The sequence below is a fragment of the Dermacentor silvarum genome, chromosome 4 (genome assembly GCF_013339745.2).
Source record: "Dermacentor silvarum isolate Dsil-2018 chromosome 4, BIME_Dsil_1.4, whole genome shotgun sequence".
Taxonomy (NCBI): domain Eukaryota; kingdom Metazoa; phylum Arthropoda; class Arachnida; order Ixodida; family Ixodidae; genus Dermacentor; species Dermacentor silvarum.
Window position 1 is genome coordinate 76,971,510 of NC_051157.2, and position 21,581 is coordinate 76,993,090.

Sequence of the window (21,581 nt, forward strand, 5' to 3'; positions counted from 1 at the left end):
ATATTCTGTCGACTACTCTGTATCGCCTTACATTGGTGTGCATACTCAGTTTTTTTCTTTGGGTCCCTCCACTTGCACCCTCGCCTTATAATCATGACCACCTTATATTCGAATAAATACGGTACAGCCCCCACCCTACTGGGGGCTCCATTGTTTGTGGTATGACGAGATAAGTTGATCACTTCAAATGAAGTAATTTTTTGTAAGTTGGGTTGTATGCGACTCCTTTCTTTTTTCTTTCTCTTCATCCAAATGCAGTTGGAACACAAATTCTTGGTTGTGTAGTTCCTTGCTTCGTTCTCAATTTCATTGTGTGTACAAGTAACAGATTTCCGCCAGAGTCATATGAATCAAATTTTGGGATGAACATCCCAAAACTGCACAGTGAGTTACGAGGTTTGCCTTAGTGGAGGGCTCCAGATTAATTTTTACCACCTGGGATTCTTTAATGTGCACCTAAATATAAAAACGCAAGCTTGTCTTGACTTTGTGCCCACTGAAATGTGGCTGCTGCGACTCAGAATCGAACCCGTGACCTTATGTTGAGCAGCAGAACACCAGAGCCTTTTTTCACCTGCTGTGGCAGGTAAAAAAAAAAAAGTCAGCTGCAATGCATTTGCAAGTGGTACCTGTGCCTAGTGCTTTTATACCATGTTTACCTTGCAACTGCAGCGGTACCTTGGTGTCATTGCTGAGGTAAATGTAGGCCACCTTGCCCCACTATCTCCCCTAAAATTTTATCCGGTATCTTGCACAGGTGGCATCTGTGGTGGGCAGTGGTGAGGACGGGGACGCAGGAAAACACCTCGCTGTGGACTGTGCAGACTCACTGCTCTCAGCCGCATTCAGCCTTGCCAAAAAAGAGAACCATTTGCCATGGCTCACCAATGAAATCATGGTGCACCTGGGCCTGCTCAAGGTGAGTGATCATCATCTATGCAGTCGTACCTTTTTATAACGAAGTCTCATCTGGCACAAAAATATGTTCTTGATATCCAATATTCATCCTAAGCGTACGCACGAATATCGACAGGAAAGAAACTTGCAACTGGGTATATGCGAGAGAACAGCTGTCTGTCAGTTTTAATGCCTACTTTAAGGGGTACTTCAAGAATTTGGGGAGGCTATCCCTCTCTCTGCCCATGTTTGTATCTAGCTGTTTTCCCGCTTACCTGGGTCACTGGTTCCGTGGTCGAATGGTTAGCACATTTTCTGGCTTACCCAACGTATTCTCGTGGCAAGAGTGCTGTTTTTGGTATTCTATAAGAGTAATTTACTAATACAGAAGAAATCATTTTTTGCTTTAGTGTCCCTTTAAAGGGTGCAGATCTTTGTTAGATTGAAGTCTGTACTGGCTGGTTTGTAGGGGACCAAAGTGACAAGTTGAAGCCTGGACAACTGACTGTGTTTTATTTTTCCACATAACTTGCAACTGTGCGTTTCTCGTTCAGCCAGTGCTCATGTACCATGTATTTGCTGCAGGCCGAAAAAGACCTGAAGGTGAGCTGGTCAGCAGTAACAACGGAAGGTGCCATGGTCCTGCTGGCAGAGTTGGTGCCCAAAGAATACTTTGTCAGCACTACCAGGGAGGCCCTCCAGGCTTTCTTATCAAAGTGCGTTACCGTTGCTTACTGTTTAGGGAGGACGAGAGTGGGTTAGCCAAATTTTACCCTTGACGTTGTTCACCTGGTTCTTTCCTGGGCTACAAACGTTAGCTCAACCTGAAGCCATGCATGCTGTAGTATTTAAGTGTTCGGCACTGTGTGCGACGCACTGATATTGGTCACATTAAGGCCCCTCCATATACATTGGTTGGCACCCATCTGTGTCTCCTTTCCGAGCGGCTGAGCGCATATGCAGCCTGCGCGCTTGATTTAGAGGCTAATCTCCCGCATGTGCCAAGATGATATCCCATCATGTGTGCTTTCTTCCCGTGCTTTTGTACTGGAGGTTGTGTAATCTCGAGTTTCAGAGATGTGTTAAAGCGAAAGGCAGACAAAGCATTCACTCTCTGCTGTCGACACTTTTCATGATAGCGTCGTCCCACTGCGGGCGACACTATGAGCCGTGGGAGATGAGTGGATGTGATAGCATGGCTGGCTTCGCTTCGTACTGCCGATGTGAAGATATCATTTACATGTCATGAAACTGTATATTTTGTCGCCGACTCTCAAATTTAAACAAAATGAATTTAATTTTTTTCTCAGACTTGTTTTTTCTAGTTGCCCGATAATTCAAAAAATTTTGCGGCCCCTTCTGTGTAAGAAAAATCCACCGGAGACTGTACTATGAGTTGTATAAAAGGTTAAAGTTCAGTGTAACAAAATTTTGATACAATTAAGCAAATTTCCAATTTTACCAACTTATTCAGCTAATTTTACATACAGGGCCGTAGATATCGATACTGCCAACCCTTTGCACCTTAGTGGCACGAAGTGCTGCGTTCACACCAACTTGGGCGATGTAAGGATTGACAGCATTGATACTACCGCTTAAGCAGCAATTGGGCCAAATTAGCATATTATAATGTTCATTTATAGCATCTTCGTCGCGGTTGAACTGGAGTTGAACTTTCGTGCTTCAGAAGTCTTGTCCTGATTTTTAAGGTGAAAGCCGGGCTCGGAAAAATTTGATGTCCGGCGTTATGGCACCGAAATTCATGGTGCCACCAACAAAGGTCGTGGGTTCGAGTGCCTTGAGTCTACCTCAGATAAGGTAGAGTTAAGGCACTCGAACCCATAACCTTTAGTGTTCATTAGGGTGAAGTTAATAAGGCACAGTTAAGGTACTCGAAGCCATGACCCTTGGTTGGAGAAAATAAGTAATGGGAAGTAACAACGCATTCGAATGAAAATGTCAAGTAATTTAATGAATGTCTCGTGAGCGCGCAGGCTTTCGCATATGCTAAAGTGACTGTCAACTTTTCTTTCTACTTCAAGTGCGCCCTACTTTTTCACCGCAGCCATGTTTGAAGTGCTCATTGTAAGAGTACAGCGTTTTAAGGAGACACTAAAGATAAATATTAAGTCAAGGTAGATCAATACATTATTCATCTAAAAGTATATCATCGGTTTCTGTGTGCCAATACAGTCGAACCTGGATATATCGAATCTAAAGGAGATCCCAAAAAAGGTTAGGTAAATAGGTAATTCGATATATAAAACCAAAATTTGATACAGAAATATTCAAGGGGATTTTAACAGCAGTTCCATATACGCTATAATTCGCTATATGTGACTTCGATATGTCCGGGTTCGAATGTATATCACTTAGTTGAGTAAGAAATTGCCGCTGAAGGCCCCGCTGCTGTTCCTCAATTTGAACCACCTGTGCCATAACGAACAATCGTGACTAAACGCTGACACCCATGCATTTTACTTACTTCAAGCTTGATGGGGATCAAGATCCAGGGCTTAGGAAATAAATTTTCCTCGATGGCAGACAGAAGTCGGTAAAAAATTCTCTTTGGCTATGAGCTTTTATTGCATGTATAAAACAGCTGCCATTTGGCTATATATCTGCTACATACAAAATATATGCTTAGTGAATAAAAACATAGCGTGGCTACTGTTGGCTCTTTTACAGGCCTGTGCAGCCAAACAGCTGCTTAGGAGGACCAGCAGCCAAGACACGACACCGGTTGATGCAGGTCTTGTACCAGCCGTGAAAAACTTTGCGCCTAGGAAGACGTCACCATTGATCACCTCCATCAGACCCTGCTCAGCTTCACTCCCGCTGCACAGCAAAGATACGACAGATGATTAGTTCATCACAGCATAGAGATTAAAGTTGCGCGCTTTCTTTTATTTGTTTTCAAGTGCGTTTGCATTCCTATGCCCTAGTCACACTACTTACATGAACTTACCTCTATAAGTCATGTAAAGGCTAACTTATGAGCTTGTTGGTATAGCATCTTCTACTTGGTTGTAGCACATTAGACAACACACATTGTAGTGTGTTGTCTTTGTGTCTGTCATTCTGCCACTACAACAAAATCCCCTTTAAATACTAAGCACATTTTAGTACTTTGAGTTAAAAAAAGAGCTCCATGGTCCTTTCTCTTACCCTCGTCATTGCTGTAGCAGTCCGTGCAGTGAAGCTTTGTGTTGCGGACGCGGACGTCAGTGCCACACAGGCCGTTACCCAATGGTGCCTGGCATACACAGCACCGAAAACAGGCAAGGTGGTACAGCAGCTGAAGACTTTCTATGACCATGGCAGCACCATGACCTGCAAGGCAACGAGTTGTCCACATTGGGCTAGAAACTTGCAGGGAATTACCCCCACCATCAGTGAGCATCTCCATGCCACGCATTAATGCAATGTTGCTTGAATGCAATGAAAGCAGTTCTTTACCCCCCTTTCTCTCTCTGGAAAAGCCAGTATCTGCAAGCAACAAGGAATGCTGCTTGCTGACACCAGTCGAAGCTATGGGAGAGAGCCTCGCTACGGCGAAGACATCTTGCCACCTCGCACCACACTTTAAAACATTTCATTGCAGCATAGCTGTTAAGTGGAATACCACAAAGGTATTTGTGCGGAGGTGAAGGTCAGCGTGTAATGGCGCAATCGATGTAAATGCAATCAATGCAACATGTGTTGGAGCCCTGAATTTACTTTGCAACATAATAATCAACGATGCTAGCGGCTAAAGGGAGACATTAGAGAACTGAAAAATTATAGGCCCATTAGCTTGCTTTCAGTAGTATACAAAATATTCAAGATAATTTCCAAGAGAAGGCTGGCTTCAGGAAGGGATATTCTACTACAATGGATCATATCCATGTCATCAATAAGGTATAGAAATATACAGAATACAATAAACCTCTCTATATAGGCTTTCATAGATTATGAAAAGGCATTTGATTTAGTAGAGATAACAGCAGTACAGGAGGCATACGTGAATATCCTGGGAAATATCTACAAAGATTCCACAGCTACACTGGTTCTCCACAAGAAAAGCAGAAAGTTACCCTATCAAGAAAGGGGTGAGGCAAAGAGACACAATCTCTCCAATGCTATTCACTGCATGCTTAGAAGTATTGAAGCTCTTGGAATGGGAAGGCTTAGGAGTGAGGATCAACGGCTAAGCAACTGGTCTAAGCAACTATCGGTTTGCAGATGACATTGTCCTTTTCAGCAACAATGGGGATGAATTACAACAAATGATTGAGTATGTTAACTGAGAAAGTGTTAAGAGTCTGGTTGAAGATTAAGATGCAGAAGACAAAGATAATGTTCAATAGCCTGGCAAGGGAACAAGAATTCAGGATCGTCACTCAGCCTCTAGAGTCTACAAAGGAATACGACATCCCGAGCAGACATAATTTATGTATTATACACCAATCTCCAATACGTATGTAACACTACCAATTTGTGAGTAGTGCTTCTGCAAAACTCTCGTAAACATTGTAACAATTTATCAAATTCAAAGCAACATATCGAATTTGCCTGCTTTAGTTGCACTAATAGATGTAATTTACAGGACTGTAATATCTGTTTTTGACACGAGAGTTAAGGATTTGTGAACTTGATGCTTCAATTCCCCCCCCCCCCCCCCCCTTATCTCTTCAGCAGTCAGCAATGTTTGTTAAAAGTATGAGGCCGTAAACCAAATTTTGCTTCCTGCAGTTTCTAGACTTTTAGCTCTTTCTCTCAAATTCAGTTAATTTCATTCAAATTGGTTCAGTGGTGGTCTTACGAGAGCATGTCTGCGTTTTACGTGTATTTGAGCGGAGAAATCAGCACTGGACCTGAGCTAGCGCTTCCTCTTAATGGCTTTGCTCTCAATCTTATCACATTCTGGTATGTCATGACATTACACCTGAACATGCTGCATCGGCCCCTGAAAGGCCTTTAATAGGACACTAAAGGGAAACACTGAAGAACTCTACTTTCTTTGATTTCATGGTACTAATAGGTTGATTATTAGAAGAGAAAATGATGATCAAAGTTCGTTTTTTAATTTTGTGCCAGAACTCCAGGGTCGGTATGTCAGTGTGAGGTTACGGATTCCAAAGTATTCTTTTTTTTGCATTTCAGCCATCGTTTCAGTAAAATTCCTGAAACTTTCTGAATTCAGTTTTTGGCTCCTTTAGAATACAATGCAGTTCATGTTTACCTATATTTTATTTGTACACACTGCAGCCCTATCGGGCTATGCAGGAGTGAGTGTGAAAAGCAGAGCAATGACAAATAATACAGGCAATACGAACAATACAAACCAATACAAACCTTTCCTGGCTGACCAAACGTCTTCTCACTGTAAGAGTGGCTTTTTTTTTTTGGTATTGTGAAAAGGCTACTTTACTAACACAGCTCAGATCACTGTTCTCTTTAGTGCCCTATTTACAGCGACAACCATATTCCAAAACTCACCTCAACTCCAACGTCTTCACTGACTTGTAATAATGATTTCTATTGGCATACACTTCAAATTGGGGCAGTTACAGACTAATCACCTAGTCTGTTTGAGCTAATCACATTTTACAACATCTATTGTATTTTAGCATTTTGCCCATCTCTTTTTGATCTTTTCTCTCTTCGTTAAAGGGGTCCTTAACCAACCGTTGGGATTGGTGAAAAAACATTGTCCGCGGATAACGTACATTGCTGTGAACATTTCAGCCAAGTTTTGCAGTTGTGTGCGATGTGTGGAGCTCACAAGCAGAGCGTGAAGTCACCTTTCTCTTAAATTCTCTTTTCAACAAAGCCACGTTCCTCACTTTTTTCTGGATGCTTTATTTCGGCATGAAGTGTCCGGAAAACGCGGCTGCTATTGGCCAATAGCTGAAATCAATCAAGAAGATAGCCTGGTCAGACTACATGTACGCTTGAGGGCGCGCGGTCACTCCTGGCAGCTCTTGGTTAGACGCCTTGGCAGACTATTTGATAGCGCTGCAAAAATACGCAAGTTGGATGTGGCTACTATCCATCGGTCAAGCTGGCGAAGGACAAAGCCAGTCCGCATCACTTAGCACGATCAGACTGGAGCATTTCAGTGCGACCATGCGCTCGATCCCCGTTGTGCATAAAGCAAATGCTGTGCATATGCACTACAGTTGCATGTAGCTACAGTTTGCTACGGAGTGTAGACACCGCGGCCTGCCGCGGGATGCCACCACCAGTGTACTAGCTAAGCGACTGCGGCTTGCGTCGTAGGCATCATAATCGGTAGTAGTGGCATCTATGTTAACATCCAAAATCAAATTTGAACTGCGCGCCACGGTGACAGTTAGAAGGCTGAGCCTTGTGGGGACACTCCGCTCGGCCATAGCCTTAGCAGCGCAAGGCATTGAAGAAGGAGCGGAAGCACCACGAAAGCCGTGTTTGATTGCCAATAGCTCTGCTTCTACTGAACGCATTGAAGTACTTTTTGCGGCAAAGTATTTCTGAAATAGCCTATTTTAACTTCAAATGGCTTTTTCCACTTCGATAAAAAGTAGTTCAGGGCCCCTTTAAAACATCTCTACAGTGGAATCTTGTTGATACAATCTTCACAGGGAACTGGAAAATAAAGCGTATCATCCGAAAATCTTATCCAACTAAATCGTATTATCAGGAAAAGAAAAAAACTGTATCATACCAAAAAATGTACTACACAGAATTGTATCAACAAGGTTCCACTGTATTGTAATTATCCAGCTGGTTGAATTTAAGAAAGCAGAAATAACATCTAAACACACCGCTGTTTCATTTTGGCAGTACAGAACAAATCTGTAAAAGTGGCACATTACTTTGTTATAATGAAATTTTGTTATATTGAAATTCGACCTTTATGCAAATCAGTCGCCGACATATTTCTTTCGCATCGAAGGGGCCGTAAATATTTTCTGAGTTATTGGGCAATTGAAAAAACAAAACAAAAAAAAAAGACTACTTTCAAATTCAAAAAAGATTCAGTTTGTTGAATTTGAGAGTCGGCCAAGCAAAGATATGATTTCATGCTGTGTTGACGTATCACATCGGCGTAACGAAGCAAAGCTTGCGGTGCTTTTTGCCCACTTCACCGCTGCAGCTGATAGTGCTGCCCGCAGTGGGATGACGCTGTCAAGAAGAACCCAGGCAGAGGGGAGGGAATGCTTCCTCTGTCTCGTTTAAAGTGTCTCCAAAACCCGATTAAGCGACCTCCAGCACAAAAAATGCAGGAGACGGAGGGCATGAAGCCATGGCAATATTGGCTTACGAAGTCTTTGCACCCACTGCAGATTACGTTCATGATAGAACATGCAGACGAAGCATTCACTCCCCTATGTCTGCGCTCTTCATGATAGTGTCATCCCACTGCGGGCGACACTATCAGTCACATCGGCATAGTGGACGCGAAAGCTTCACAGGCCTTGCCTTGTGCCACTCTTGGGAAGAACCAGAGTCGAATTAATGGAAGTCTACTGTACAGTAGAAAAAGCACTGCTAGGGAACTTGCCTAGAGGCTGGTTGCAGTGTGAGCAAAGTTTGCGGCCGCTGACTGATAATGTAGCATCAGCCGGAGCACTCTGTCTGCTGGAGTCTTGCTCGCCTGCCTCGTCACCATTGGGCGGGAACTCTTTTCTTCTTAGCTCCGTCATTGGCTTTGGAGGCACGGGCGGTTTGGGGCCTTTTTGAGCCGGACGAGCAGTGGCGACTGAGCGGACTGCGGTGTTGGTAGGTATGAACTCCTCCCGCGTGCTGTACTCAGACAACAGCTCTGTGCTGGTGGTCAGCGTTGGTTCCGGCTCTGGTTCCGGTTCCTTCCGCCCTTCGTCAGGGAAAAGCTCCTTGGCGTCCTGCACTCTCTGGAAGGCCCTCTCAGATGCCTTCCTCCGTCTGCTCTTCCACTCGTCGAGGTTCTGCAACATGCAATTGCATAAATGTAAAGATGCTGGTCAGTTGATAGAATAAAAGCATGGTTGGTCTCTACATCAAGACTACTGGAGGCTGCACCTGCTATGATGCCTCAGGAACCATGGCATTTTACTGCTGAGCATGAAGCACTGTCTGCTAGGAATGAGGAACAGATTAACACCTTGGTGAAAGATGGGCTCGCCAATGGTGCGCTGCCAATCCCTTCATGGCCTTCGATTCAACTGTATGGAAGGATCAGTGGCTGACAATAGGCTGATCTTTCAATCACAGCCGATCAGTCGAAGTGACCTGTAGCTGTCCCTGCATTTCAGAGCTTGTGACACAGTACAGAAGAAATTGCGAACATTGCCCTACCTACACAATCCTGGTAGACGGCATGCCGTATAGACTGGAACAAAGGTAAATTTTTTTTTTTTCCAGGAAGAAAGCAGCTAAAGTCGCCCCTGGTCGTTATAACATTGCAAGTCATCTGGCCAATTCATAGCCAGGAGTCAACCTATATTCTGGTTTAGCAGCAATTATGTTTTGCACAAGTTTCAAGCATGTAGTCTAAGAAAACTAACATGTTTTGGCAAACCACAATGCACTACCTTTGAGTGCTATGTACGCAGATGAGCTGGTTAATGAAATTATATGCTGAGATTTTATGTTCGAGAACCACGATCTGATTGTGAGCCACGCGATAGAGGGGAACTCCACCTGGGGTTCTTAAACGTGCACCTAAATCTAAGTAAACGAGCCCTTTTATGTTAAACCTCCATCGAAATATGGCTGCAACAGCGGGGATCGAACCTACAAGCTTGAGCTCAGCAGCGCAATGCCACAGCCACTAAGCTACAACGGCGGGTCAGATGAACTTGTTGCCGGTGCATATTGCAGTAGTTAATGATGTGTCACCCAACATACTTTAAAGCACTAGTGTCGCTCTCAAATAACCCAAATGCACCAGAAAGGCTTTTATATCATCCCTCTCTCTCTTTTTTTCTGACCAAAAGCTGTAACTTTGTCTTTGGCCTTTGCAGAACTATATTTTGTGTATCAAACCATCTCTCTAGAAGCTCACTGCTTTAGGTATGAAGCACAAAAGAGCCACTCAATTTAGTAATCACAAGAATGCAATGACACCTAGTTGGTCAGCTTGACACAATTTTCCTCGGAAATGTGTGATGCAAACATACATTTTGGCATCTGAGCCATCCCAAGAATCACAGCAATGCATTGTTAGGAAGGTACAAGTGACAGTACAAAACGGTACAAGTAAAAGAAAGAAAAAGGAAAACCAAGCTAAAATTTCTATGCCCATCAGCAGAAATAAGGGTGTGCATGGCTGTTGACTACGCAAGCAGCTTCCTCAACCAAGTAAGTGCCTAATGTAAAAAAATGCCACGCCATTTTTTCTCAATGAAATTGCACTACGCAAGTAGCAATGCTTCCCTCACTAACACAGTCTCCAAAAATTCCCAATAAATTTTGCATGTGGTTAAGTTCATTAAGTTTCGCATGATCACAACAAATCAGCTTGTCTTTGGATTTTCAGTTTGCTTTTACTTCAGCGCTATCACCAGAGCATGCATCTTTTAACTAGCTTGCCCTGAGCACATGCCTTTTCAGGAGTACATACACAAGCACTTTATGAAAATGATTTACATTTAGATGCAGCACACGAGCAGCAACAAACTTAACACAGCAAAAACGGACAAGAAAACCACTGTTTTTTAGATCACAGTAACTACTTTCTCATTTACTTTGGTGTTGCTGATTTTGCCTGCTCCAGAAATCCATCTACAAACTTTCTCGAAGCAAGTGCTCCCCTTGCATCTTTTCGCCATCCTTCCAATGGAATGTTTCGGGACTGACAAGCAGAATTTTTTCGTGAGGAGAATTTATTTTCCATATACAGTGGAATCTCATTCATACGATCTTCACGGGAACCACAAAATAATGCGTATCATTTGAAAATCATATCATCCAACATATTATCCAACTAAACCATATTATCGGGAAATGCAAAAAGGCGTATCATCCCAAAAAACGTATTACGCAGAATCGTATCAACGAGGTTCCACTGTAACTTGATGCAACATTCATAAAATCGTATAAGGAGCTCAAAATCATAAACTACATGGAAAATTCAGGAGAGGAGGCAGGTGCGCACGCATCACTCACCGTCTGCCACTGTTCCTCCTGCTCGTCAAGCTTGGAGCGCACGTGGTTGCGCACGCTGCTCTCGTAGGCCTGAAGCTGCTCACGAGCCTGCTTGCCCAGGGGCGGCTGTTTAACCTTGATGAAGCGAAGTGGGTCAGAGGCGCTGGGCGCAGGCGCAGTCCGAATGATGGGCACAGTGCGCACAGGCTGGGTGGCCGGGGTGCTAGGTGGCACCCAACGCTGCTCCATGTACGTCTTGTCCAATGCAGCCGAGTAACGGTAGCTGCCTGCCATGGCAGCCGACACCCATGCCCACGCTGTCAGTAACCAGTGCCAGCTGCTGCACGAAGGACGCTGGTGCGCCTTCGAGCCAGACTGTTCGGGCCTGAAGGAAGCAGCATTCGTCAAGGGCTCTGATGCAGCACTGGCTTCTTAGGAGGCAGGCACTGAAAGCAGCACAACCACAACCTTCTAGTCGTAAAAAATGTTTGTTACGCTGACGCGAGGTGGGATTAAGGACACATGGAAAGTGGAGGCACTTAAGAGAAAACTAACTTTTAAATGCATTAGCGTTAGGAGTGTCAAAGTGGAAAAAACGTGTATGTGTGTGTGTGTGTGTGAAGTATGGGAAGATGGTGGAAAGCTGGTATATATAACCCCTGTCAGTTGCACTTCACTCCCCAAAGAGGAAAGACGTGTGACAAGCAACCTCTTGAACACTTTGCAATGGGGAGAACGCACTTTAGTTTATGGATCTGGGACATCGAAGAGGTGCGATGTAATGCTCACGGACTTCTCTTGCATTTAACACTAAATCGCCACTGAATTATTTTATTTATTTATTTATTTCAATGCCCTCGGGGCCCATTGGGCGTTATGGGGAGTAGGTTTAATATACATAATGAGAGAACATTAGAAACAAACAAAAAAAACATCGACATGAAAATTTTTTTAAATGTTACAGAACTAGTGTGCAAAAATTACATTCAAATAAAGAAGATCAGAAACACAACAAACATCAAAGTATGGTTGCAAAACTAGCGTGAAGCATGCAGTATGTATTCACTGATATGGCATCTTTGAAAGTTGTATAGTAAATACGCAACTGCAGTATGATAAAAGCCACTCTTACTGCGAGAGGAGGTTTGGTATGCCAGAAAAGCCAACAGACTGATGGCAACACCACCTTGCATGCTGGACTACTTCATGCAGGATGGACTACTTGTATTATAAAGGGGTTATAGACTCAAATAAGTAAGTTTAAAATAATATTACTGCGTCACAATGGCACAAATACACGAGAATACTTTGGAATCTGTGACATCCCACCTATGTACTGGTGCAGGGCTTCCGGTGCAACGTTCATAATTAAAAATTTGTTTTTTGTAATAAACCCCTTACTGCATAATCTATGAAAATGAAATCTTTAAATAATTCTTTTTATCAGTCTAAACTGCTTTAGCATTTTTATTTAGTGTCGCTTTAAAGAAGTAGACGAGCAAGGGAGGGAGTAAGCCATTGTTTTGACAAGAGGATCATCAAGTCAACAGCAGTCATCTTTGCTATAGTTTATATAGACCTCAACATCCCTGCCTTCTCTTTCTCTCCTCCTCCTCCTCCTCCCCAAGAGGAGGGAGTATGAGAGGTCTGGTTGAAGGTGGATGTTCAGAGAGAGCGTCAAAGGTTGTGGCCGAGAAAGCATGACATGCAGAATGCTTTATCTTGTTGTAGCAGAGGCTACGAGTACAAACAGGTTCAAGGGGCTCTTCGACAACTGGTGACACATCCCTGATCTCAACGCACAGGAGGCTCTGGCGGAGCAATTGCCGGCTACATATGCTACCCCACCTGCTGCAACACCACCACCCCTACGAACAGGTCTTACAAAGTAGGTTCTCGTATCTTTGGCTTATCTGAAATGGGAGAGAAAACAGCAGCAGGGACAGAATGCGCAAACAGACGTCGAGGCCAAGAAAAAAATAATGATAACCCTGGTAAGAAAAGGGGTGGTTGCAGGAAGGCAGAACACATTACAGGCTAGGCGGAAGCAGATGAGAAAGAAGGACCACAGAAGAGAGGAGGGATAATGTGATGTCAAACACAAGGCTAGAGGCAAAACTGATTGAGGTGAATACGCAGAAAAATGTTTAGAGGCCAGAAGCAATAAGAGAAAAAAATAATAATTATGAATGAATCGTGGCAGGTATGAAACAGTAAAGCTCAGTTGTACCTAGATGTGCACTTGCATAGCTTTCTAGTGTCACCTTGTGCATTATCATCAATAAAATGTTGCAAAGATATTGCCTCTCTGGACACATTATTCTGAGTTGACAATATGCTGAACTTCGTAGGTGATATACACTTCTCTGTACTTCCCTTTATCTGGTAGCGTACAAGTTCAAATGTATAATGTAAACAGTAAAAAAAATACTGCAAAGTTGTTGCTTGAGTGTTTGAAGCACTTGGTGACTGCTTATGGAAGAGGCTTTTCAACAGTTTCTACACTGCACCTATTAAGTCTAGTGCTCATTGGTTGTCCTGTTTCATTGACAGATATTTGCACTAGGTCTCATGGCAGCCAAACTTGCCCTACCAAAAATGCTGAACTCATAAAGGATACACTTTTTTTGTGCTTTTTTTTTTTTTTCCTCTGGGTGGGTGCTAGACGTGTTTCCATTAAGAGAGGTTGACGCTGTGCGCTATAAGATGAGCAATAATGCTTGATTTAATTTCGTAAACATAGCTGTGCAGATCTAGCATGTGGAGCAAGAACAGGCAGCATTTTTCTTGGAGAAGGATATCTGTTTAGTGAAAACCTTTGCATGCACAAGCATGACTTGATGCTTTATGGTCTTGTGGCGAGCGACTTTTCACGGGCCTGGGAATGCTTTTCTGTGGCACTCGCTGCATGCTGTGACGGAATACTATTTTTTCACAGCACACTGGCAATAGTTGGGTGTACTTTTGTTGTAGGTGGTTATTAAGAAATTTTTCATGTGTGTATTTCCTGGTTAGCTTTTTTAACTATTATTTTGGGAGTTATGTGCCCCAAAGCTGCACAGTGGTCTATGAAGAAATGCCACAGCGAAAGGCTCCAGATTAATTTTGATTACTTGGGCTTATTTAACATGCATCCAAAGCATGGTACATGAGCAATTTCGCATTTCACCACCACTGGAACATGGCTGCTGCGGCCGGGAATCAAGCCTGTGATGACTTTGCTCTCGGCCACTGAACTCGATCATAGCCAGTCACCACAGCGGGTCCCCCCTGATCAGTTATAGACATCTTTCAAACTTTGAGGCACCTTCACAAGCTGCATTAGGGGACTGCAGGAATAATACCTTGTTGCTAAAGTAGTTATAAGATTGCCTCACTGGTGAAGGTAGTTGTGGTCTTTGCTGCAGATTCTTCTTAGCAGTCTCTGTCACGTGCTTACAGTGCTCTGGGTGACGATTAGCATACTACACGTACAGTTGGCTATCTGTTTCCTGCAAAATGCCATTCTCTCTCTATATCTTTTTGAACATGTACTGTTGTCCTCAGGACATTATTATAGGCAATGAACTGACGGCTAAGGCGAGATGAATAAGTGGTTTTAATGTGCTAATGCCATGTTCCTATGCAATGAAGATGTCATAAACGCTAGCAACAACCGGTGTGCGGTTTTATAGATAATAATTTTAAAGCAGCTGGCTATAATGTTAAATGAAAACGTTTGTATGTGTCAGTGCAAAAGGTGGTCTCGTGGCAAAGATCTGCAGATAAGATGGCTAAACCAGTTAAGGATAAAAACTAAGTAAACCAAATGAAGGTAAACTTCACCGATGTGTGTGTGTGAAGTTACTTCAAAGGCACTTAGAGTAAACTCGCATATCTGATTATGTGCTTCCAGTGCTACAACAACACATTCTGCCTTCCTGCTACATCTTTGCCGGGCTTATCTATTTCGTCTTCTTGAGAGAAAGGGGGGGAGGACAGGTGCAACTTCTGTTTGTTTGTGTATTCTGTCCTTGTCACTGTTCTCCTTCACATTTCAGATAAGCCAAAGATAGATGAACCACTCTTGGGAGTACCTCTTCTTGCTGGTGAAGTTTGCTACAAGGAGGAGCATAGCACCACATCACCATCTTTGGACACTAACTCTCAAACAAGCCCTCTTCAAATGAAAATCACCGTCGGCTTCATGAAGACATGTAGGTCACCTTGTTGAAGCATTAACACCGGACTCTAGCGTCACTCCCTTTCAGTTGCCTTTGTTCTTCCATGAATTCCTTCATTACAGCAAATGACAGAAGTGCAGCCTCAATGCCTACTAAATGTGCTTGTAAATCAATTGGTTGCAGTCACTTCATGTCAGTACAATGTCAATACAAAGCAACTGTTGCTGGACACACAGAGTGCACAGATACATTTTGACTATAATGTTGTTTATCCACTAAATCGGTACTTTTGTTGCTGTCATTATCCATGGGAGCCGCCATGTAGGGAGAAGAGCTTCAGGAACACAATTATTAATGCAGTGCAGAACATTCCGAAGATGCCGATCACAAAACAGCTGCTGTATACGTTCATAACCTGCGCTCAACCACGAGGGATGTTCTGAAGGTAAGTTTCATCACTTATTTTCACACGGAAACTTTATTGCCAAAAAAAATATATCATGACATCATGAACTATACACCTCGCACTATTTTTCCACATAGTCGCCACCAACATTGAGACATTTGTCGTGCGTGCAATCAGTTTGAAGAAACCACTTTGGTAAAACTCGGTGGCCCTGCGATGCAAGGAGCTGTCGCACAGCCTGCTCCATGACAGCATTGTTTTGGAAGTGATGTCCCGAGAGTGCAGCTTGTCCTGTACTCTAGTAATATTGTTATCATTTGTGGATGTGGAGGGACGCTCACTTCAACCTCCCATCCTCCACACTCTGCCTTCTTTCACTGAACATGCAACACCAGTGACTAACCATTTGACGAGACATGACCTCTTCACCATACACGATCTGTAGGCGTTCATGGATGACGGACACACTAGTCCCACATCCCCATTCATACCGGATACACTTCATACACTTCCATTAGCAACCACATTGTCAGCACACGTTCATCTGCCATCATGATTTGTACTCGAATAACCTCGAGCACGCCGGTCTGCTGCTACTCTCTCTTCTTCGGCGCTCAACACATGCGTCATTCCTCCTCCACTGATGCTCCTTCCGTCATTGAACCAGCAATGGGCATGGATTCTTATGGCGATTGTTTGTTTCATGTACATGATGTACCATGTTCTCTATCAAAAAAATGACGAAACTTACTTTTGGAATGTCCCTCGTACAAAGAGAAACATGCCACCGTACAACAATACTGGTAGTAGCTTCTACAGCACTGCCAGCGCGTGCCCCTGAACCCATTCTCTCCATGCGTCTTCCTTGTCCATCAACTACAGCAGGAAAATGAGTAAGACCAACTTATGTAAAACCCTCTCTCTATTGTGGGGATGTGCTATAAGGCTGCACTGCATGCCATCCACCATTTCAACCCTGTGGAATGAATCAAGCTGGCTCAGAAAAGCACCTCCACCAATTCTAACGGTGTTTATTCGGCAGAGCTTGGAGCAGCACAACGTCAACGGTCAGCGCAGTAACAGCTTTCAAGCACGAGAGCCGTTGCCGATAAAGAGCGCTCGACCCACTAGCGTTTTGAACCAGTAGCGCTGAACCCACTAGCGTCTCTCTTCTTCGCTACAAGTGTAACAAAAAGCAGTTTTTAGTTGGAGACATTCTACACTTTGGAATAGACCTTTTCCATAAGTTGCAAGTGTGCTTCTTTGCACTGCACATTTTCCCAACTAATGGTGGCACCGGTCATCGTTCAGACGAAGACGATGTGCTAGCTACACATCGTGGGGCTTGTCTCTGGCTCATAATTTCATCATGAGAGCCACGTCTACACATTTTTCATGTCATAATACAAGTAAACGGTGCATGTACACGCTGTTTGCAAAAATGACTATGCCGCCATTAATTGGGCAAACTGCATCGCAGGAAAGCTAGCTTTACAATTAACAAATGTGGATAAATAACGTATAATGGTAAATAACACATAACATGGTAAATAACACATAACGAATGTGGTATATAAACCTGCTTAGACACTAGAAAATTCTGTGATGAACAACTGAACCAACTTAAACAGCAACAAGCCTACAATTTTGCTCAAGAAAGCACTTCACTTTCTGAAATTCTCACCACTTTTCACATGTGTATTCTTACACACTTTTAAATATGGTGACCATTGCCCAGATTGCTGCAGCTGTCTTAGCTAAGCTGCAAAAACAAGAATGTAGAAATATCATCCCCGATAAGGTGGTGGTACCATATTGTTGTGGAGATCTCCACCACAATATGCACCACAGCTTTGAACACAGTGGGAACAATTAAAACGGCATGCATTTTACAATGCTTAATTAGTATGCTATTATCAAGGCCAGAACGCTCAATACCTTACAAAAAGAAAGAGGATTTCCCAACAGCAGACTTATTTGCACTAATAAAAGCATAACTGGATGCATCAACATCAGTTTGCACCGTGCTGAAAATATGTCGAGAATGCACTCTGTGTAGTCACCACGTTAGGCAAATCACTGAAACTAAATCTATAGCAGCCTACATGCCATGTGCGCTGTGTGTTTTGGACAGGTTCACATTCTTCCCTAAATCTCATCTATTTGACTGCCATGGGCAAAGATGCCAGCATTTAACAAGAATTTCCAGGAACTGAGGGCATTTGCCAGCAGTGACAACCGAATAACACAAAATTGACAGTAACGAGTCTTTCTTATGAGGCAAAGGTACTGTGGCTGCAATCCGATTGCTGTGATGCACGCAGCGATAACTTTATTTAGCTTAGCCTAAAAATAAATAAATTATCTGTCTAGTATGTCCTTGGCAGTACCTGAGTACTTAGATATTGCACTCAATTCCTCAATGCCTTGAGATACCACATCATTGAAGCTTTCGCCATACAATGCAAGTTCCAAACTGGTATGAACATCAACTTGTAGATTTTTCTCATTGATAAAGTGTAAGGCTTATAGCTTTATACAAGATTACTAGAGGGAAGTTGCTGCAATTATTCAACCACTGTGGGAACTATGAGTATAGTACACGGCTTTTTCTATGACTTGGTGTGGATTCATTCAGAAAGGACATGCTGCTTTTTCTTTCTTTTTATGGTTACTTGTGGTTCACTTTTGTTAGGCACTAATCTTGCAATGTTTCGTTGAAGCAGTAAACCTTTCTACATTTTGAAAAATTCATTTTATTATAGAACACGGCTTTTTCTATGACTTGGTGCGGATTCATTCAGAAAGGACGTGCTGCTTTTTCTTTATTTTTATCGTTACTTGTGGTTCACTTTTGTTAGGCACTAATCTCGCAATGTTTCGTTGAAGCAGTAAAGCTTTCTACTTTCTGAAAAATTCATTTTATTATAGAACTTCCAGCACATAAAGAAATAAAAAGTATGGTTGTGGGGTTGTATGGCAAGTGACACACACAGATTATTCTTTTTTAATATTAAAAAATTCATTTTTCGTAATGTTATGAAAACCTTAACACAGAAATTGTACTGGTTACATGGGACAAATTATTTAACATACAACAAATTGGTGAAACAATACATAAAAGATCTTTTAAAAGATCATTCAAAGGCAAGAAGACAACTATAATCAAATCCATGTACTTCCAACAACTTGATTTCGGCGAGCTGATTCATCTTGGAAGTATATTGAAGCAGCGCGATGGGACAACGGCAAGAAAACAATCACAACAGGACTAGCGCTGTTGTACAACCGGACAACATTAGTGCTGTTGCCACTGCTTTCTTGTCCTCGTGCCATCATGATGTGTGAATACACCTTCAAGTGCTTCCCATCATTCATGTGCCAGCTGAAGAGTCAAAGTGGTAGCACACAGACACTAGTGCCAGATTTTCTTATACTATTTTAGTATGGAGCTCTGTGGTGCTGAGGAACGTCTGAATGGGCTCGGCCACAACAGCATACTTTCAACATCTTTTTTATTTTATTTTTTGCGTGATCTTTCACATGTCAAGGTAGAAAGCACCCAAGCACAAGTTTACAAGAGAATGCTGAGAAATAAGTTTTAAAGGAAAATTGGTGGCTTTTAACCTGTATGGATGCTTAGTGATAAACGCCATAATTATTGCATTAAAATTGCTGCAGAATAATACAAAATATATGCTTGTTTATCCCTTTAAAGAAGTGGCTGCTAGTTTCTTTCAACTCCTGATATGTAATACTTGAATCATGGTACGTGCATAAATAACAACCTGCGGCCGTATCTGTATACCTGCGTAAATTTCATTTTTGATAAATTTTGCCCTTCCTAGCAGGCACAGATGCTGCTGCATTCTGCCATTATTGCTGAGACCAGCCATTCGGCACAGCTGTGTCCAAGCCAATAAGGAAGTACAAAAACAATGTGAAATGAAATGGACCGTAAGAAAATATGGCCCCTGTGCACAAGAAAACTGTGCACAGAGCTGTATATGGCATTCAAAATTTCTTATGTCATCAAACTTGTTCCTGCAAAGAAGTAGCATCATTAAGCAAGGCTGCCCCCCCCCCCCCCCCCCCATATCAATAAGAGAACATTTCAAGAGCACCATGAACTCACTGACATGGACACGAGTTCACATGCGCCAGCAATACAGAAGGCTGGGTGAGTTCAATATTTTACAACAGTCATTGTAAATGGCAGAACACAGGCCACACACAGGTGCTGTTATCACACTGTGTTCTTATAAGTGTTTTGTTATTACAGGCTGAATAGCATATACAATCCAATAAAGCTTTGGTTTGGGATCCTTTTTTTGGTCTATGCATCTCTCCTGTCCAACTCTCATATTCATAGCGCACAGTCTTCACTGTGTAGTTGAATTTTTATGTTGTGTAATAAGTCGGCACATATGCTTTCTTGCTCATTTGCAGAAACCACCAGCGCATGCTACTGGGGCATATTAACATTTCCAAAACTGATAGGGGGCAGCATTTGCTGTCCCGAATGGGATATAGTATGCGCACGCCGCACTACCGCAGCTTAAAAATTTTAAGGCTTTCGCAGTGGAGTTGGCGCACACCGTTCTACAACTATCGAATGATTCAACAGCAGTTGCACTAGCTGCGCATGACTTCTTCGGCTTGCCGGATCAGGGCCGGATCAAGGCCGGATGTAGGTTAATAGGAAATGTTTATCGCGCCACATCGAAAAACGAACACGGACAATCCGGTTCGCTGTTATGATAGAACGCGGAAGTAAACACGCACGGTTCATCCAATCGCTCACCCAGGTCAATTCACACCGAGGTTTCAGCGAAGTATCTGCAACAGCCTTGGACAAGTAAACTTGTTTCTGCACATCGCAAAGAACGTGTTTTGTAAAACGGCCAGAACAGTGAGAGACGCCTGACCTTACACACAGAAAACACGGAAGTTCAGCGCCGGTTTGCAGAGTTAAGTACGCTTTATGGCCAAGCACTTCCTCTAAAACCCTTTTTCTCTCTAATCTCGACGATGTGGTAGACACAATGCAGAACTAATTTAGAGGCACGTACGACATTTACACAGCACCAACGTAACTATGTGAAAACAGCGCCTTTGGAGCGTAAACGTCGGTTCCCAAGCATGACCCGCTTTCCTGATGCTGTAACCTTTCACACATTCCCACGCTCCCTGAGCAGAAACGAGAACGTTGGCGTGAATTCGCAGCTTTTTACGTAAACCACCTAAACAACTGGGATTATTCAGGCTGCACTCACCTTCACCAACGCGTGAAAGTCCTCCAGCCGCCTCCTTCGTGCAGACTCCGTGTTGTCGTCGCGTTTGTGTGGGTCATCTACCCTTGGGACACCCGATATAGGCACACCACCAAGCAGTGCCTCCTTTTCCGTCACTATATTGTTCTTGGCGAGCACTCACAAACACCACTTTCAACACACGGGGCGCACTACGTTGTATCGAATGTAGGAAAACATTACAAACAGCGCTCATCCTATCAAAGAATCGCGACTGAGCCCATTCGCCGACTTCTTCCGTGGCATTTTATTATGTTCCGCGTACAAAACCGGCCCACCCTCCTCTACTCTCCGCCGGCGCATTATGGGAGGCCTCGGGCTCCCTGCTCGACTGCGCCGTTTCTCTCGCTGCTGTCGGTGCACCGGTTTCTTACTTTTGCTTGTTTTCGCTTGCTCGACACGCACGTAACTACGACTTATCGGGACTTGACAGCGCGCCGCAAAAGTGAAACCGGTGAAACGATTAGCCCCGCGGTGTCAAAATACGCGAGGAAAGTGTGCGAAGGAGTGGTTGCGGCTGTCGTTCGATTTGTTTTTGTCGCTTCTTAAACGACAAACCTGTTTTTGCTGCTCAACCAGTTAATTAAGGGCTGCGGCGAAACAAACTTCCTGGCGCCCCTAGCGTTCGGCCTAATTTTATCGGACCGCGACAGGCCAATAATAACTTCAAGAGATCTGCCAAATCAAAACGAACAACACACGTGCGCAAAT

The 21,581-nt window shown here is 43.3% G+C and overlaps 2 protein-coding genes across 11 annotated transcripts in view; one reads left to right on the forward strand and one right to left on the reverse strand.

The window, feature by feature from the left end:
- The window catches only part of LOC119450278 (ran GTPase-activating protein 1-like), a 32,654-nt gene extending 28,854 nt beyond the window's left edge, over positions 1-3,800 (forward strand). For all 5 annotated transcript variants that reach the window (XM_049665766.1, XM_049665764.1, XM_049665765.1 and 2 more), the window contains 3 exons: positions 758-919; positions 1,483-1,613; positions 3,586-3,800. In XM_049665766.1, the coding sequence (XP_049521723.1) occupies positions 758-919; positions 1,483-1,613; positions 3,586-3,667 (375 nt within the window). In that variant the 3' untranslated portion in view covers positions 3,668-3,800. The remainder of the gene's footprint in view (positions 1-757; positions 920-1,482; positions 1,614-3,585) is intronic.
- Positions 3,460-21,571, reverse strand: LOC119450279 (LIM and calponin homology domains-containing protein 1). Of its 6 annotated transcripts, none has more exons than XM_049665771.1 (6): positions 20,835-21,571; positions 20,344-20,428; positions 11,011-11,374; positions 8,426-8,828; positions 4,066-4,230; positions 3,460-3,735 (listed from the first exon to the last, which is right to left on the reverse strand). In XM_049665771.1, exons 3-6 carry the CDS (start codon positions 11,281-11,283, stop codon positions 3,710-3,712), a joined length of 867 nt encoding a protein of 288 aa, XP_049521728.1. In that variant the 5' UTR covers positions 11,284-11,374; positions 20,344-20,428; positions 20,835-21,571; the 3' UTR covers positions 3,460-3,709. The 6 variants fall into 6 exon arrangements, with proteins under 6 accessions (XP_049521728.1, XP_037569629.1, XP_049521726.1 ...); XM_037713701.2 differs by having other exon boundaries at positions 11,011-11,435; positions 20,363-20,428; positions 20,835-21,570; XM_049665769.1 differs by having other exon boundaries at positions 11,011-11,435; positions 20,835-21,570.
- Positions 21,572-21,581: the final 10 nt, after the last annotated feature.

What these genes read in the sequence shown, in the direction of transcription:
- LOC119450279 (XM_049665771.1), bottom strand. Translation starts at nt 11,283, where the DNA reads ATGGCAGGCAGCTACCGTTACTCGGCTGCATTGGACAAGACGTACATG. An exon ending in ACACTGCAACCAGCCTCTAG is followed by an intron (nt 4,231 to 8,425) that starts GCAAGTTCCCTA and finishes GTTGCCTTGCAG; the next exon opens with GTCATGGTGCTGCCATGGTC. An exon ending in CTGCTACAGCAATGACGAGG is followed by an intron (nt 3,736 to 4,065) that starts GTAAGAGAAAGG and finishes TTTGCTGTGCAG; the next exon opens with CGGGAGTGAAGCTGAGCAGG.